This window comes from Rhineura floridana, chromosome 9 (genome assembly GCF_030035675.1).
Source record: "Rhineura floridana isolate rRhiFlo1 chromosome 9, rRhiFlo1.hap2, whole genome shotgun sequence".
Taxonomy (NCBI): Eukaryota; Metazoa; Chordata; class Lepidosauria; order Squamata; family Rhineuridae; genus Rhineura; species Rhineura floridana.
The window spans coordinates 33,056,177-33,075,013 of record NC_084488.1 but is presented as its reverse complement, the minus strand read 5'-3'; the positions used below and the strand labels follow the sequence as shown (position 1 = coordinate 33,075,013).

The 18,837-nt window shown below is 43.8% G+C and overlaps 1 protein-coding gene across 9 annotated transcripts in view; it reads left to right on the top strand.

Annotated features, from left to right (window-relative positions):
* DLC1 (DLC1 Rho GTPase activating protein) overlaps positions 1-18,837 on the top strand; it is a 357,215-nt gene that overhangs the window by 157,230 nt on the left and 181,148 nt on the right. For 2 of the 9 annotated variants that reach the window (XM_061585383.1, XM_061585382.1), the window contains exon 1: positions 13,925-14,204. The exons of the other annotated variants lie outside the window; for them this stretch is intronic. In XM_061585383.1, coding sequence (XP_061441367.1) covers positions 14,087-14,204 — 118 coding nt within the window. In that variant the 5' untranslated portion in view covers positions 13,925-14,086. Of the gene's footprint in view, positions 1-13,924; positions 14,205-18,837 lie in introns of those variants that run through there. 9 annotated transcript variants of the gene reach the window in all.

The following is an 18,837-nucleotide window of genomic DNA, read 5'->3' as shown; positions in this document are numbered from 1 at the left end:
TTGAACATGCATGGAGGCACAGCTTAAACATTCCAGCAGAGAGCCAAAGTCCACTGTTCCCACATCATTTCTCTAGGGTGGCAGCCAGCACCCTACGATTCTTCCAGAGCCCAAACTCAGCTCTTTGTCTCTCTTCATCTCACTCAAACTGCAATCTATTTCCATACACACATACACAGAGAGAGTCACACACAAAGAGAGGGGAGGATCTTCCTTGTCTTCCAATTTAGGAGTCAGTAGGTCACGGGTGAGCAGAAGGTGGATCTGGACAGGAGCGGCTCACCCAGCAGGGTGGAGTCGCAGCAATAGTCTTCTGGGAGCAGCGTTGCCACCTCATATAAGGAGGGGAAGGGGCAAGGCAGAGAGGGCAGTTTGAGGCTTGTAGGTGCAGTGGTAGAGCCAGCCTGGCACTCCGACCAGAGCACCTGTACATCCCCAACCTTGTCCCTCCCAGTATGTGGCAGAAACATCATTCCCGGGAGGCCCTGCCCTACCACACATGCCACTCCTGGATCTGGATCTACTGGCAGATCTCTGGGTGATTTGCAGCAGATCCCATTAGTCTAACAATAGCAGCAACAAAATGACTCCCCTTCTCCTAAATCATATTGCTAAAATGAAGAAAGCATAGGGTAACCATGAGTGGATTTTTGTGTGGGAGGACTATGAGTTCAGCCTCTGTCCATTCTGGCACTCAAATACTATTCCTGGGCTCAGAAATCTTTAATTCTAAGTCTGTGACTTTTCAACCAGTTTCTGGTTGGTGGATCTCAGGGTTTTAGTAAAAACAACAACAACAAAGCAGATCCCACTAACCTGATGTCTGCCCATCCTTGCAGTTGATTACTATACTTGCCTATTAGTGTGACCAGATTCCAAGGAGGGCAGGGCTTCTCTCAGTCGAGCAGCTATAAAAAGATGGAATTTCAATGGGCATAGCTTTCCTCATAATTTCTCAGCTGATACAAGTGGCTCATCACCAGTAGTGGCAGGCACTCAAGTTACACCTTCCTTGATTCCAAGTATCTAACCTTGGAGATCTCTGCAAAGGCATCAGCCTCTTTTTCTGCCCAAGCTTCAAGATGGGCAGGATTTCAGTTTGTGCGAGTGAAGCATCCTTGAGGGAGAGATCTTCATAAAGGGAATGACATAGAACTGGGCAAAATTACTTGGAGGGAGAGAGGGAAGAATAATATGAAAGGCCCCTTTACCACTGGGCTGAAATTCATTGTGCACCTTATGCAATTTTAAACCCAACCCAAACCATTACTTTGGGGAGAAAGCACCCTGCATTTTGTACTTGTTATGGCTGGATTTCAGGTTTGCTTCAAAAGTTACAGGCTGTACACGCTGGACCATTAATGGAACAGCTGCAGCACTAGGGGACTGAAGAAGACCTGCCCTGGGAGTGAGTATCTGAGCATATGGGTACTTGCTGCTTGCTCCTTTGGGGTGCTGTCTCTCAAGACAGCTGAAGTCCCTGGTAAGTGCTGCAAGGACTGGGACCCCCTGCCTGACTCTGGCTCCAAAGAGAGGCTGCAGTTAATCTTGCAGCCTCTTGCATCTGCTGCTGGCTGGATCAGGAGGCATAAAAGCCTGGCTGCCCTTGGGCGGTGGGTCTGCTGCCGGTGGGGTCGCCACTGAAGGGGTGACACCAAAATGGGTTGCCACTTGGGGACCCCATTGGGGAGTCTGGAGGGCAAGGGCACGGGCACTACCCCCCTTCTATTACCTTCCTTTTTTTGTTTGTTTTAATTTTCTGTTAAACCAGTCTAGAGGAGATTGGTGGTGGGGAGGGCATGTGGTGCATCTGTAGTTTCTACACAGGGTGGGAGCCTGTGCAGTGAACTGAATGATAGGAGAAAGTCGCCAGATGCCTTCAGAGTGAGAGTCTGTAACTGACAGAAGGCTGGCCCTCCCTGGGTGTGAGACAGGAGGGGGAGTAGATGGGCCCTGTGTGAAAAAGTTTGAATGGTATGATTGTTCTCAATTCTTGCAGAGGCCCACTGGGATAATTGGCTACAGCAGGTTTTGTTGGTGGGCTTGTGTTGGGTCCATATCAGCTGTTTAGGAGGAATCTTAGTACAGAGGAACATGGGTGATGCCACCCCAATTTCAGTGATCATGGGTAGAGGAAAATATAGCCATGGGGATGTGGTGAATTACTGTAGAAGAGGAGGGCAAGGCTATCTGTGCCTTGTTCCTTGCTGCCACTCCTCTCATGGATGGGTTCCATGTTGCTCATCTGCTGTGCCCACTGGCCTGTGTGTGTTGTTGTTTAACACCAGATCGGTACACAATAAAACCACTCTCATCCATGATTTGATTGTGGATGAAGGTGCTGATTTGGTGTGCATTACCGAGACCTGGGTGAGTGAGCTGGGAGGAGTTGATCTGACCTAGCTTTGCCCACCTGGATACTCAGTGCAACACCAGCACAGGCTACAGGAACGGGGGGGGGGAGTTGCTGTTGTCTACAGAACTTCTATCTCTGTCACCAGGAAACCACTCTGTCTTGGAACTGGCTGTGAGGGCCGGCATCTGGTGTCGGGTCGAGGAGACAGTAAACTAGGGTTGCTGCTGGTGTACCATCCACCCTGCTGCCCAGCAGCTTCTCTGGCCGAGCTGGCGGAGGCCGTCTCGGCTATGGTGTTGGAGGAGCCCAGAATGATAGTGCTGGGTGATTTCAATGTCCATGCTGTGGCTCCCTCAAGTGTTCCGGCTCAGGACTTCATGGCCTCCATGACGACCATGGAGTTGTCTCAAGATGTCACTGGCCCAACGCATAGGGCAGGGCACACCCTCATTGCGGGAGGGAGTGGTTCTGGGTGCCTTGAAAGAGGCAGTGATCCGACCACTCCTGAAAAAGCCCACCCTGGACCCATTGGTTTATGACAACTTCCGGCCGGTTGCAAATATCCCCTTTTTAGGGAAGGTGATTGAGAGGGTTGTGATACAGCAATTGCAAGTACTCTTGGATGAAACAGACTATCTTGACCCATCCCAGTCTGGGTTCAGGCCTGGTTATGGGACTGAATCGGCCTTGGTCGATTTGCTACTGGGCCAAGTTCAAGGTTCTAGTTTTGGTCTACAAAGCCATTCAGTGTAGGCTGTGGACTGGCTGTCATAATTTCATTCTGATTTTTATGTTGTTTTTGTTTTACTTATATGCTGTAATTTGTTTTAGTATGCTGTAATTTGTATTTCGATATGTATTTTATTGTACGTCGCCTAGAGTGACAGGTCTTACCTGCCAGATAGGCATCTAATAAATTTTAGATAATAATAATAATAAAAAGCCCTATACAGCTTGGGACCAGGATACCTGAAAAACCGTCTTACCCCTTATATACCCAGTCGATCACTGCACTCTGCAGGTGAGGGCCTCCTGCAGATACCATCTTATCAGGAAGTTCATTCTGTACAATATAGGAAACGGACCTTTAGTGTGGTGGCACCTCCCCTGTGGAATTCCCTCCCCTTAAATATTAGGCAGGCGCCATCTCTCTATCTTTTCGGCGCCTTTTGAAGACTTTCCTCTTCCAACAAGCCTTTTAAGTTGAGACCTATCCCAGTCTGAGTCTATGTTAGAATTGCTTTTAATATGTCTTTTAATATCTTTAACCCTTTTTTTAAAGATGATTTTAAAGGGTTTTTTTTAATGTTTTTAACGTTGTTTTGCTTTAATATATTTTAAGGTCTTTTTATGATGTTTTAAAGTGTTTTTAGTGTTTCTATTTGCCACCCTGGGCTCCTGCTGGAAGGAAGGGTGGGGTATAAATAAAATAATAAATAAATAAAATATGTGGGTTCCTGTTTCCATGTGCACGTTTGTGCACCTTCATCCAGACATGAGTGCTTTCAATTTTCTTCTTGCTGTTTCCAGTTTTTATGCCTCTCACTGTTTTCCATCCACACTAATGGGCAGTGCTTGATGGGATATAGTTGTGGTGGGTGTTGCTGTTCCCTCCCCTCAATTTATACTTTCTCACCCACCATAACTTCTAGAAACCTGAGGTCCATTGTGAGCATGCCAGATTTGCACAAAACAGCAGTCAGTAATAAAAAATGTGTGTGCCTCTCCAAACCAGGCAAGGATTTGGAATCATTTACATGAAAGATTGCTGCTTCCTCCCTTTTTCCTATCCCATGGCCTGTATCTGTGAGGGAAATTTTTATTTTTGCTTTTAACACAACTGTTTTGTGCAAGGACAGTTCTGCGCAAAAGAGCTGCTTTAAAAATAAAAATAAAAACAATACTGCAAATGTGCCTTCAGCAACAACCAGTGAAAAAAGGCAGGTTCTGTCCTGTGCCTTTAGGCTGATAGAGACAAAATGGAACTAGGGGGTGTGACGATAGATGGCACCCAGCAAAATGTCACCACACATGTAGAAAAAGCCATCCACAAGATGCACTTCGGTACATCCAGAATCAGGTAACATGGATATTTATATTGGATTGTCTTCCCTTATCGGATTGTCCATGGATTGGGAAAAATCCAAATTAAGTGGGGGAGGTGGAGGCCAGGCTGCCACTTGGATGAGAAGGACATCATGTGGACACTGCAACAAACAAACAGACAGACAGACAGACAGACACATTAAATTCCAGTGTGGATGATGAGCCCAGAAATTCCTGATATGGAAACCACCTCCTTACAGGGAAAAGCATGAGATCTGCACATAGATCTTCATGTATGCTGACCATACATACCATTCTTTTTCTTCATGGGAGAACTTTCTTTGTAGGACCTAAAGCAGTCTGCATTCATACACATACTACATGGATATGTTCAGTTGATGCTGGGTATATCATTGTTCACAATTACTTTGTTATGGGTAGAACCACGTTTTCTAACTGATTGTATTCATTTTAGGATAATTGCATCTGACTCTTAAATGATTCATTGTGGATCTTTGCTAGACTAACCTTATATGAAAGTGGGAAAACACATTGTTTATCTTGAGAAAAATTAGCTTTTGGAATTTGTAATCCACAAGTAGTTAGCATAACTTTTGGTTGAAAAACTAGAGAATGTTTGTGTAAAGATATTTCACATGCAGACTGTGTGCAATCCTTCTAGACATCTTTGTTGGTGCTTACACAATTCTGTACATAGATTTTGCCAGTCTGCTAGATGAAACTGTTAGGGACAAAGTGATTTTTGCACTCTTACAGTTCCCTTTGTAACCATTTTGCTCTTTTAATGAAACTGATGCACAGTTTTGTAAGCTCATGCTGCTTGGAGAATGCCAAAATATGTTTTTAAAAAATGTTTTATTCAAGATCATTTCTATGCCGCTTAATATATAAAATATCTTTAAGTGGTGTACAGGAAATGGAAAAACACAAATATTACAATACACAATAAAACTATTGATACAAGCTACAAAGAATAGCAGCATAAAGTACAGAAATGCAATTAAGCATTATAACAGAGGAGACGGGATCCAGCTTTAACGATGAGGGAAATGTTGTGGAAAAAGCATGTCTTCAAAAATACGACTGTAGCAGTTGACTGATGGTAATGGTAGATGCAGCATTCTGGAGGCAGCTTCATACTTTGTAGTGTTAACCACTGGCAGCTCCTTGGGTGATCAGATGAAAGAAGGCCAATGATCCTGAACCTAGCTGGGCATACAGCTAAGCAAGTGTGAAGAAGAAAGCTCTTATTTCCACCTGCCAATCCTATTTGGTCTGGGGTAAAGATACAAGAATATTCAGTGGCGTGAGCTCTGTGCTGTCTCCATCTCCTGGCTAAGTAGGGTGGCCTGGTGAGAGGGCATGAGACAAAGCTTATTTAGTACAGGGAAGACGTGAAAACTGTGGGTTTGGTTGTGAGCGCATGTAAATGTGAGCACCATCTTGAATAAGTATTCACAATTCTAAGATATAAAATAAATAAATACTTCTAATATGTCCCCAAAGCATACCAATACTGGCAAAACTGGAAGGAGTATAGTCAGGGCCAGCCCAAGACATTTTGATGCGTGAGGCAAAGGGCAAGGTAGTGCCCACTTCCCATTCCACAGAGAAAATTTGGCTTGACTGGCAATTGAATCTTGATGGCACAAGCATCCACTACACCCGAGGCAGCAGCTTTGTTTAGGGTTGTGACCAGGACTGGCCAAGTAGCATCCATAGCTCTGTCCTCCAACATAAAGGAACAGCTGGGTGGAATAGGTGGAACAACCAGAGGTTACCATTGCTGTCCCCCAGCATCTGCTGCCTGAGGCGGTCACCTCACTTTGCCTAATGGTAGGGCCAGCTCTGACTATAATGGATTGTTCAGTAGGCAGGGCTATACTGTGCCAAGAGAAGCAATGTAAGGAACCATAGCACAGTAGCAGAGGGCATGCTTTGCATTCACAACGTTTAATCCCTGGCATCTCTAGTTTTTAAACAGGGGTGGGGAATCTGTGGCCCTCCAGGGGTTGTTGGACTCTAGCTCCCACCAGCTCAAACCTACCCGTTCACTTCGTTCAGTATCTAAGGCCCTCCTCCGGGTACCAACTCATCAGGAAGCCCGGAGGACTGTTGTTAGTTCTAGGGCCTTTTCTGTGGTGGCCCCCGAACTCTGGAACAGCTTACCTGAGGAGATACGCCTGGCGCCTACGGTACTTTCTTTTAGGCGCCAGGTTAAGACCTGGCTATACTCCCAGGCATTTTAATGTTTTTACGTTTAATTTTGTTAGTTAACTTGCTGCTATGTGTTATTGATTTTATTATATTATTGTATTTTAATCCAGTTTTGTACACCGCCCAGAGAGCTATTAGCTATGGGTGGTCTAGAAATGAAACGAAATAAATAAATAAATAATAAATCAGCATGGTCAGTGGTCAGGGATTCTGGGAGCTGCAATCCAATGATATCTGGTAACCTCCAAGTTAGATTACTGCAATGCGCTCTGTGGGGCTGCCTTTGAAGACGGTTCGGAAACTGCAGCTTGTGCAAAATGCAGCGGCCAGATTGGTAACAGGGATCGAACATATAAAACCAATTCTGGCCCGCTTGCATTGGCTGCCTGTATGTTTCCGAGCTCGATTCAACATGCTGGTTTTAACCTATAAAGCCTTCCACGGCTTGGGACCACAATATCCGATGGAACGCCTCTCCCGACACAAACCCACCTGTACACTATTCTCAGCATCAAAGGTCCTCCTCCGGGTGCCTCCTCCAAGGGAAGCTGGGAGTCTGGCAAGAAGGGAGAGGGCCTTCTCAGTGGTGGCCCCCAAATTATGGAACAATCTCCCTGATGAGGTGCACCTGGCGCCAACACTGTTATCTTTTCGGCGCCAGGTCAAGACTTTCCTCTTCTCCCAGGCATTTTAGCATTTTAGCATGTGTTTTTAAATTGTTTTTTAAAAAAATGTTTTTTTTTTAAATTTATATATTTGTTTTTAATTGTTGTAAACCGCCCAGAGAGCTTCAGCTATGGAGCGGTGTATAAGTGCAATAACAATAACAAAACAAAACAAAACAAAACAACACAACAACAACAACAACAATAATAATAATAATCTGGAAGGCCACAGAATCCCTACCCCTGAGCTAAGAGGACCTCAACCATAAAGAGGGGGAGGGGAATCTGTTTGAGGCCATAGAGAGCACAATGGAGATAGCATCAGGCAAACAGACATTTACTGTCCCTGAACATGGAAGTTCTACTCCTCAGTATTATAGTTTATAGCCAGTGATAGGTCTATCCTTTGCTGGGTTTGGGGGAAGGATGAAAAATATTTCTGTTTTCCCTTCGAAAGAGGTGGGTTGGGACTTTGGAATAGTGGTGATGAGGCGGTGAAGGGGAAAGCACAACCCCATTGTAAACCTCTTTGGGGCTGAGCTCTGTGGCTAGTGGCAAGGGCTTAGAAGTCCCACTGAAACACTACACTCAGCAGTCCAGCTCTATTTTAACACTGCTTTTGTAGGTGAATGTTCTCCAGTTCCGCTGAAGCCAGCTCTGCCACACATGGCTTAAATGAATGAAGTTTTAATAACTTCCTTCCTGTTTCAAGGACTCTGTTTTAAGCCATGGCACCAGTTTTCAATAAATGTCCCATTTCCTCTCATTAATGCACAGAACTTCAAAAGCGACTGCCAGCAATCTGGGCAAGGCTAAGCAGTTCTAATTGTTTGAGGATGTCTTAAGACTAATTACATGAGAGCAGCAGGTGAGGCCACCGGTGAGGCAGGCATGAAGAAATCAGCACGACAACCTGATCAGTCTTTATAAGAGTTAGAGATTTATCAGGAGCATTTAGTTTTGCGTTTTTATTATGGTGGTCTCGCTACGGCTTTGCCTTCCTTTTCAGCTTCAGCCCAAAGAGAGACAACGATTTCACTATGTAAATCATTCATCCCGTGCATCAAAATTAGGCAGCAATCCAGCAGAGCACTTAGACACAGGCTTCTTTCTGTGGGATTTCTTTGGAAAAATAATTGATGTTAATCTTTTGCCTTGGCAATATATCGAACTGGCATTGTATAATACACAGTCAATAGTGAGTACAGAAAGTAATTGAGGCTCTTCTGGACAAGGAAGGAGGGGGTGTCTTTTCAAAATGGCATGAACTGAACTGCTCTTTGGTGCGGACGTAAATCTACCATTTGGGGTTTAGCAGTCAACAAAAGGCAATTATAAAAGTCTGTCCAGGTGGAATCATGGAGTGAATTGGTTTTGAACATTTTGCCAAGATGAATCTGGAGACAGAAGTGACTTTGAAAGCAAAAAAACAAACCACAGCTTGCAGCAGACTTATGGCCCACCACAAAATGCTGCTAATGGGATAATCTCAGGGTTGTTTTTCTCTAAAGTTCACTATAATGCTTTGTATTCAGTATTAAAGAAACAGATAATCTCTGGTGTTTGCACATGAATGGGTGGGTAACAGAAATAAAGCCTTAAAAGTGTGTATAATGTGCAAGGACTCACATGATACTCAAGGATTTTGATGCTTAAGGATGTGAGCACATTCCTTATGCGGAGCATATTGCTTCAACAGGAGCAGGAAGAATGGAATGTCATAAATACTTTTCTTTACTACAAGGGCTTATAAAGTTTAGGAAAGAGGCTGCCCCAGAGAAGCCAAGCTGTGTATTCTGCCTTGTACTTTAAAATATTTATAATTATTTAATCTTAAGGATTAGATGGGGAGAAGGGGGAGGAGACTACTTAAGCCCCTCAATGAGACCCGAAAGTATCATAGGAATCTATGTTGTATCTTGTATGTTTTGTTTCAGACCAATGTGAACTAGGAAACTGAACAGGAAAAAAGAATTTCCTAGGGGTTTGCAGCAAAAAAAAAGGGGGAGGAACAACTGTCTAGAGTGGCAAAATCCATCTCATGTTAATTCCAGGGATATAGTTGTCCAGGGTCTCAGGGAGTCTTATACCCTTTACTTTTTTGGGAGCAGGGTCCCAGCCAGATCCCTATGTTTCCAGCATCCTATGAGTCAATCAGCATGAAAGGGGAGTGTGTTAACCACTGAGAAGAGTCTTCTTACATGCTTCCTTGTTCTTTCCTGCAGATTAGAGCCAATCAGAATGAAAGGAGATGAGACAGTCACCGAGAAGACTCTTCTCAGTAGCTAACACATTCTAACATGCTCCCCTTGCATGCTGATTGGCTCCTAGAGATATCTGTTGTTCTGGGAGAAGGTGCACGTGGGAAGGACTAGGGAGTGTGGAGATGAGGACAGAGAGCAGGCAAGTGAGTGAGGGTCCGTAGCTATAAGGGGCTGTGCACTTCTGATTTTGTCACTACACTACTGATTATTTCATAACAGGAAGAACTACATTAAATAAACTGTGCTTAAATTGTATGGAGCTACTAGAGGTACAGGTATCTTTCTGCAACCCATCTGTTTTCTGTTTGTGGCATACTGGCCTGGATCTTCATGGATAGATAGTCTCCCCACTTGTAGCTGGATGTACGATCAGATGTCTACTAACAACAGTATATCGCCTTTCTGATCTGCAGGGAATGGTTTTTGCCTTTTCTAATAAAGAAAATAAATCTGTTCTAATATAGATACAGTGTTGGAATTTCTGCTATCACTTTCAGAAGAATTTTTAAAACACTGTAGGACTACAGTACACTATTTTAACTATTGCTGCTGTTTATTGTCACTGCAAACTGTAGCTGGGGCCTGATCATTAGAGTAAATATTTGGGCAATTTCCCCATTGACCGGAATGTCCTTTTTGACCCAGACTTGAGAGTTGTGGCCAAACTGTAAGCAAAGAACATATACGCAGAGTAAAGGAAAGCACGACAAAATGATAATTGCTTAGGATCACAGGAACTGCAGTAAAATGTTTGATAGCTGCAATTTACCTGACATAGCAGCTCTGTAAAGGGATATGCTGTGATTTTTGAATTTCTTCCTTCTGTACATCTAAGGGACAGAGTATTTGTACAGTGCAGAGATGGCAAACCTTTTTAAGACCAAGGGCCACATTCTGGGCAACCTTCTGGGGGTTCACATGTAGTGGTGGGTGAAGCCAGAGGCAAAAGTGGGTGGAGCAATTAATACAAAATATACCTTTACACAGTAGTCTAGATTAGATCCTACACACACTTGCATACCTCCCTCTCCTCCATCCAGGCAATCAAGAGGCATTATCGGAGTTCAGGGACACATTCCAGTCAGAGAAAAGCACTTCAGGAGATTGTGAAGTAAGGCTTGTGAGGGGTGTGGCCTGGGGAGAAGGGGTGTGGCCTGGGGAGAGTTCTGAGGGGCAGACAGAGAAGGCTGGTAGAGTGGGTCACAGCCTGGGTGATAAGGGGGCAACTGTACTCATCTTTTAAAGTACTATAGTACTAAAGCAGAACCCTTCAAAAATCCACATTTAGTTCAGGCATTGGTATCCACAGAATGATCTTTAAAGGTTTAAAGTACTGAAAAACAATATGTAAATACTGCTTTGATCACATATACATTTTCCGAGGCAAGGCAAACAGCAGCTTTGGGAGAGGGGACTTCATTCAAGAAAATGGCATGGGAGTCAGAGAAAAGGGCAACATCCCTGCCCTAGTACTTCAGGCCAGATCCTCAGTGTCCCATCCCTCAATATTAATACAATCGTCTTCATAGATCCTCGCAACGCATCAGGTTTGGCTTTAATTAGAGATGGTCGAGAAGTGTGAATCAGTTCACATTTCAAGCCAGATCTATCAAATTTGCACTTTCCAAAGCAACTGGAGAACCAAAACACTGGGAGGAAGGACAGGATATAAATCAAATAATAAATAAATTTGGACTTATATGAATTTTACAGTGCAGTTCACCAACTAAACAATGTTTATAGAAATGCAGATGTTAGGGGAAAGTATGCATAAAAAAGAATATATGAGTGAAAATAACATGCAGACTGCATTTTATGAGAAGAAATTGCTTGCAAAACTATGCACTTTAGTCAAAACTGCATACAAAGATGTATTAGAAGAAATTCACACTAAAATGCTTTTTTAAAAGCAACAACTCAAATTGTTACAGAAATGTAGAGAACTGAATTTAGGATTGGACAAATGAGGAACTGAGAGAACCAAAATCTTTCCTTCCCTTCTTGTCTTCCTTGTCTTCCTTGACAGATCTTTCCTTTCCTAACTCTAATACAATCAAGGAATGACATGCAGCAATGGATGATATATGTGGAAGTAGCTGAAATAAAGGCAAGGTCAAAGTGGCTGCATTTTGCCATAATAGCAAAGGGAGTGATTAGATTATAGTGCCTTTTGAGAGACGCACTGTTTTTGAATTATTTCCACAGGGCAAGCAAGTGAAGTCACTTTCATTAGGCTACAAATACAAAAGACCTGACTCCACCTTTTGTCAACAGGGATTTCAGACGATGTCTGTAGTTAGGATAGTGTTATTATGATGCACTGTTTGAGAGGCAAGGAAGTAACTGTGCATGCTTGCTAGCTAGCTTATTAAAATGCAGCTTCGATCAGAATGCGTTTACAAACCTTTCCAGGTGAAGGGGAAAATAATATTTATTTTCTGAATGGTGAAATAATCCAGACAAATCACAAAGTTTCTCCCCATCTAAACAACAACAACAACACATTTAAAACAAAGGAAGGAAATTTATGGTGCTGATAATATATTCTGCCTCTCAGTTTGGCCCCTTCCCACTTCCCTAAGTCACAGCCAATAAGGTCCACTCTCTGTGCAAATTGTAGAAGATATGCCCCTTTAGGCTTTAGTCCTTTTGCTGATAAGGGCTTTGGCCCTGGGATATGTGAAGTAAGAATAAGAACTAAGCCTTTGAGCATGTGCAGAGTGCCTGCCGTCTCCGCTATTCTTGCCTATATACCCTAAATTTGGGACTTCCACATAAGGGCAAGTTCACACAATCATTTCACCTTAGAACAGTCACAAGTTCAAACAACCTATGGTGAGATGAACCTAACAAAGCTGCCTTATACCTCATCAGACCCTGATGCATCTCTCCCAGTAAAATCATAGCATTCTGGAGTCGGAAGGGATCTTGGTGGTCATCTTGCCTGAGCTCCTACTTAATGTGCTGCCTATGGCCTGGCAGCAATTCTGCAAGGCCTTAGGCAGAGAGACCTTTCTTTTTTAAATTAGTGGTTCCATGGTTGGAACCTGGGACATGCAAGATGGCTGTGTGAATGTTGTTGCCACATGCTATGTTCCAGTTTAGCACAAGGATGGGCAACCTCAAGCCAGGGAGCTAAATGTTCTCTAACTGGCCCTTGGGACTCTGTCTAGGCCACCTCCCCCCCAACTACACCTCTCACTTGGACCTGCTCCACAACCACCTTGAGTGCTTTCGCATGTTTTTGAGCTGTGATCATACCACTTGCTTGCCTGGACAGAGAGGTGGGGTGGGGAGTGTGCATAGAAACCTTTGACTGAATGTAGTCTACTGTAGAATGGTGACAATCACATCTATTTCTCTGCCTACTTTTGCCTTTAGCCCCGCCTTCCACTGGCATGTGGCTCCAAGAAGGTGGCCCAGGAGGAAATGCAGCCCCAAAAGGTTTCCCACCCCTGGTTTACCATACTGCTGCACACCCTCAGGCTGTGTACACCCCATACATTTAAAGCACATGACTTCCCCCACACACACCAAAGAATCCTGGAAACTGTAGTTTGTTAACGTGCTGGATATTGTAGCTCTATAAACTGCAGTTTCCAGGATTCTTTGGAGGAGCGGGGGAGCCATGTGCTTTTAGTGTACAAGGTGTATTCAGAGAGAGTCCTTCATTTTCAGTGGTGTACCACTGGGCATAATCCAGTGCACAAGCACTTTACCAAAGGGTGATAACGGAGGTCAGCCATGGGGTTTTCATCCTGTGGGCCAGCCATCAGAGCACATGATGTTCAGGGAGCTCCAGCACCTCTCTCGTCTTCTAAGTTAATCACTATGAAATTCAGCACTGCAAGATAATCTATCACTTCAGAGAAGGACTGTGAGCTTAGAGAGTTGTGAGAGGCAATTAGAATTATGTGGAAGAAGGGAGAGAGGGAGGGGAAAAGACCCTGGGAAACAAAACAAATGCACCGAATCAGGAAAAGGCAGCCGCTTCCTATCTCTTTCCTTTTTAGTGCCCATCTTCTCTTGAAAGTGAAAGATCCTTAAACTGTCAGCTGCAGCAAAGACATGTTGCCTTTTCGAAACTGGCTTGTGAGAAAACAGCAAGCCCAATATGTTTTCTTTCCTTGGACCAGGAAGCATGAGACCTAGAGCTATTCCCCCCACTAAAGCTCCAGATCTAAATGAGAGTATCATCGTTAGCTCATTGGTAAGCCTTTCCAGATGTGGCGGGCAGCAGCAGCCCTGATTCTGGCAGCTTGCCAATAGGTTGCCTGCTGCAGTCTCTCTCCGTTTCCCTGTGTCTGTCTGCAGCGAGGAGAACTGCAGTGCCTTGACTCCTGAAGTGGGGGGGGAGAGAAGCGGCTGACGACAAACCTTTTCTAAGCAATGAGCCCACCTCATAGAGAAAATATCCAGGAAATAGTTAAGCAAAGACTGTCCCTTGCTCCTGAGGCCCAACTGAAAGGATGATGTATCTTTTTCTGTTGTGGACGTGACGTTTTCTTCTCTGCATTATGGATCACCACCCTGTGAGAGCACCTTTGAGGAGATCATTCAGTGATCATATCAGAAATTCCACGACCAGAGCCCTAGATGCTATCTGGAAAACCACAAGAGACCGACGTCTGGCAGGTGAGGGGGCGGTTGGAAACTATTTTACTAACTCAGGGGGATGTATCCCTAATCACTAAAAGGAGGTGCCATTGACTAGAGGTGAGAACATCACCCCCTCCTTTGCAATATTTCTTTATCCTTTTTATTTCTGAGTCTTATTGATTGCCTTTTCATTTGGGCAAGATGCAATAGCTATAGTCTTGCTGCAAACATCTTTTTTCTTTATAAAGACAACAAGTCCTTTAAGAGCTTACACTCCCTGCTTCTTGCACAGCAAAGTGGGATGAACCATTTTTATCCTGCAGGGAAATCCAGCTCCTCTGCTGCCTTGGTATGATTTGCTAGTGAGGATTGCCTTATGGGCCATTTCCTCACCAAAGGAGAGATGTTGGTCTTTTGGCAGGGGTGGTGAAAAAATTGCTGGCATTTCCTTTGGTGGGGCTGTCCTTACTTTGTGGTCCAAACACGTGTTCTTGATGACACAGCACCAAAGACTTGAAATAGAAACCGAGTCATCTACTTTGATGCCCTTAATTTGGTTGGCGGGACTTAAAATGGCAAGGCCACCTTGTCGTGTGTTCTGAAGACGAGGATTATAACCTTGTTCTGTTTCTTAGCTTTCTGGACTGTATTGCTTTTTGTTTACATTTTTGTAAAATAAAAATATAAGTAGACACAACATTTGAAAAATCTGAAGATAGGTGTGGTCCCACCCATAATCTCAGGTCACCAGATTTTCATTGCATAGGTAAAGATGCAGACTTGATGATCCTGATTGAACTGGGTCAGTTAGCACATCTAGAAAATGGATGTGGTGATAAGAATGGTTTGTGATGTTACTGGGCTTAGCTTTTACTAATATGTGCTGTCAAGATGTGTCACAGTGGGAAACCAAGAGGCACACCTGATTTAGGAGGATTTACAGAGTACATTTCAGCTGCTCTTCAGCCAAACAAAAATAAATTAAACAGAATAAATGATCTTATAGTGGTATTCTATGCCTAGAAATTAAAGTAGGATCCAGCTTTTCCCCCATAATCTTTTCCTAGTATTCTGTGATTTTAATATAACTGAAATTTTCTCCACCACATTCCATCATGATATGCCGATATTCAATTTCCTTATTGTTCTTACAATTAATGTAAGAATATGTCATTGGGGTGTTATGTTTTGAAATCATAGGTGGGGAAGATTAGCTATAGGGGCCAAATGTGGCCCTCCATGCCTCTTTATCTGGCCCTCAGAACTCTCTCCAGGCCACACCTTTTATTGGCTCAGCTTTGCTCCTTGAGTGTTTTTGCCTGACTAGACTGTGCCCTTGAATTCTGATAATACTTGATGCTTGTCTGATTGGAGGACAGAGAGGGGGATGCAAGGTATGTAGCCTACTGCACAAAAGTAATATTCACATCCATTGTTCCGCCCACTTTTGCCTCTGGCCCACCCACCACTTGCATGTGTCCCTTGTAAGGTTGCCCAGAAAAGAATGTGGCCCTCAGAGTCAAAGGGGTTCCCCACTCCTGTTGTAAAACTTACTTTTATAGCACATCTTTGCCACTGTGTTCCGTTTGGAGATTTCTAATAGAGAATTCTCAGCATCCCCATCAAACTACAAATCCCAGGATTTTGGGGGGGAGTGTCATGACAATTACATTAATATAAATCTGATGCAGTTTGAAGTAGACAGGCCCTTTAGTCTCACAGCAATCATCAGATGAGCTTTCAAATCTCAGTTATTCTCTATAGCATGTTTGCTAGGACTGCAGCTTAAGTTTTGTTCTAAAATTAGGGTTGATGGTTGTGTGCTCATGTTTTCACTTTTTCGAATTGTTCCACAACCCGAGGACCAGAGGTTTATTTTTTTATCCCGCTCCTCAACTTCTGAAGTGCCAAGTGAGATGATGACAGTTTCAGTGGTAGGGCCTTTTTTAAAAAAAGAGGGCAAACTGCTGCAAGACCAGGGAGGGATGTCACATGTGGGAGGAGGAAGCTAAATTAGTTGAACTTGGATGTCACTTATTTCAATGGGAACCAAGTACAGTTTACTCCACGTCCTTGTGTATTATGTTCAGAGTAAAGTGCTTGTCATTATGATACATCAAGAAGTGGATAAAGGGTCTGTATATTTCAGAAATCCTAAAACTGCCCCTATTGAGCTCAAGGATTTTGTTCTTCTGCCCATGGTGATGCCTGTTTTCTAAAATCTATATAAGAGCTGCTCCAAAAGGATTCGGTTTGAAGAGTGATATATAAAGTAGATCAGTACATTCATCCCACTGGCCTTCATGACGGCTGGTGATCAGTAGAGTCTGCTACTTTTTTTAGCCCCCATTACCTCTCCTTTTGAAGTTCCTGAATCGTAATAATGTGATGACAGTGGGAAAACTGATAAGAATTCCCTTGCCAGGACCCAAACATATCCCCTTGTCTCCTTAGCTTTTAGGTTCCCAGATCCTGTTGGACTGCAGCTCCCATAATTCCTGATCATTGGGGTTCATGGGAGTTGTAGTCCACCAACATCTGGGAACTCAAGATTGAAGGACACTGCCTTAACCCACAGTCTCCAGCCTTCCATGTCTTCCTTGCCTGTCTACTCTTGGGCTTACATCTATATTTGTTACAATCATACTTCTTGGCTTACTCTTTCCTTAGTTTTTTTCTCTATCACCCCTTGTTATGGTTGATACTTTTCAAGTCTCTGTAGACTATGGTCATCCCTCTTTAGCCACTTTGTCATTTGATTAGTTTCCCCCCTCTGCACTTTTCCTGCATCCCCTCTCCACTCCACACACACACATCCCTTAGCAAACACAGCATTCAACTTATCAATGTGACTAGTAAGGCAAAATCAATAGGATTTTTTAAAAACAAAACTACGGTTCAGGGACACATTCCAGGCTGGGATAAACAAGAGGGTTCCCCCCACCTAAAACGTTCCTGGATTTCATCATCCCTGCCCTCTGCAGACAACCTTCTCTCTATCCAGGTTTCACCACCAGTCCACAATGGAATGGAAACAGACTGCAGGGGCGATGAACATCCTTGCCAGAAGGGATTGTTTCTCTGTAGTGCTAGAAAGTGTTCACTCATTTCCAGAAGTGCTCAGTCACCACCATTGGCTTCGCTCAGCTGCTCTCATGCTTTTTCTGCCATATGGAAATGACTGGGCATGTCAAATTTTATTTTATCAATTATTATCTACAGTTATTTATTTGAATTTTTTTTTAAAGTCAAGAGTTATAATAAACTCATACAGTAAAAACAGTATAAAACGATACTACACAATAATGTAAAATTCAGGGTAATACACAGTAACTGGAGGTATGTGCAACCAGTGTTAATGGCCAGGGACATAGGAAACTGCTATATAATAAGTCAGAGACATTGGTCCATCTAGTTCAGTATTGTCTGCACTGACTGGCAGTGGCTCTCTAGGTTTCAGACAGAAGTTTTTTCCAGCATTGCTGGTAGATGCTGGGACCTCTGGAAGCAAAGCATATACTCCACCATTGAGTTATGGCCCTTCCCCAAAGTCACAGAGAAGGTATGCTGTTGCCGATGTGCAGTTCACCCACCCCATACATCAGTGCACACATCAGAATCACCTCTCTTTATAAAGATGGAATTGTAATTCTAAGACAGCAGTGGTGAACCTTTTCCAGCTCAGGGGATACATTCTCATGTGGGCAACTTCTGAAGGCCACATTTCAGTGGTGGCTGGGGCTACAGAAAAAGCGTGGTGGAAAAACACATGTTCCCTTTGTAAAGTAAAGCTAGCTTCGACACATGCTCATACACCCCTCTCAGTTTTCCATCCAGAGAAGCAAGAGGCATTCTCAGAGTTCAAGGTCACATTCCAGCCAGGCAAAAACATTCCAGCAGGGCCAGTCATGGGTGTTGCCTGTGGAGAGTTCCGAGGGCCAAACAAAGAAGCCTGGAAGGCCACATTTGGGCTCTGGGCCTGAGGATCCCCACCCCTGTTCTAAGTCTTAGGCATGTAGGAAGCTGTTTTATATTGAGTTAGACTGTTGGTCCATCTAGGTCAGAATTGTCAACACTGACTGGCAGCAGTTCCCCAGATTTTTAGATGAGACCCTTTCCCAGCCTTTCTTAGAGAAACCAGGGATTGAACCTGCAACCTTTTGCAAGCATTGAAAGATAAAGCACCAGAGCACCCAAGTGAAGCTGACAGTTATCAAGCACTACGAAAAATGCCAAAAGTGCTTATCAAGGAGGAAAGGCGTTTATTAAAAGGACTTTAGGGAGCAATCCAAAGTATAGGGAGCCAGTGGAATTTACCCCGGCTTGAATTAAGCCAGTGTAAGTTACCTCTATTCCAAGCTCCATGTAGGAATAGAGTTACTGCTGGCTGAGCCACTCTGAGTCTGACAGAGGGAAAAGAAGTCTTTGAAATAGAGTTTGACTTAAACCACCCATTTTGGCAGCACAAGTTCCACAAGGTTTTCAGGTCATGTAACTGAGCTAAAAGAATGTTGTAAATCTGTCCTTGTTCCTGCCACACACCCAGAATGCCCCTTTTGGGGGACTTATGCCAGCTTAAGTTCCACCAGCCTAAGTTCCACTAGCTGAACCCTGGCTGAGCCAGCATAGCCTCATATCAGCTGGGATGAAGGTGTTATACCAGTGAACG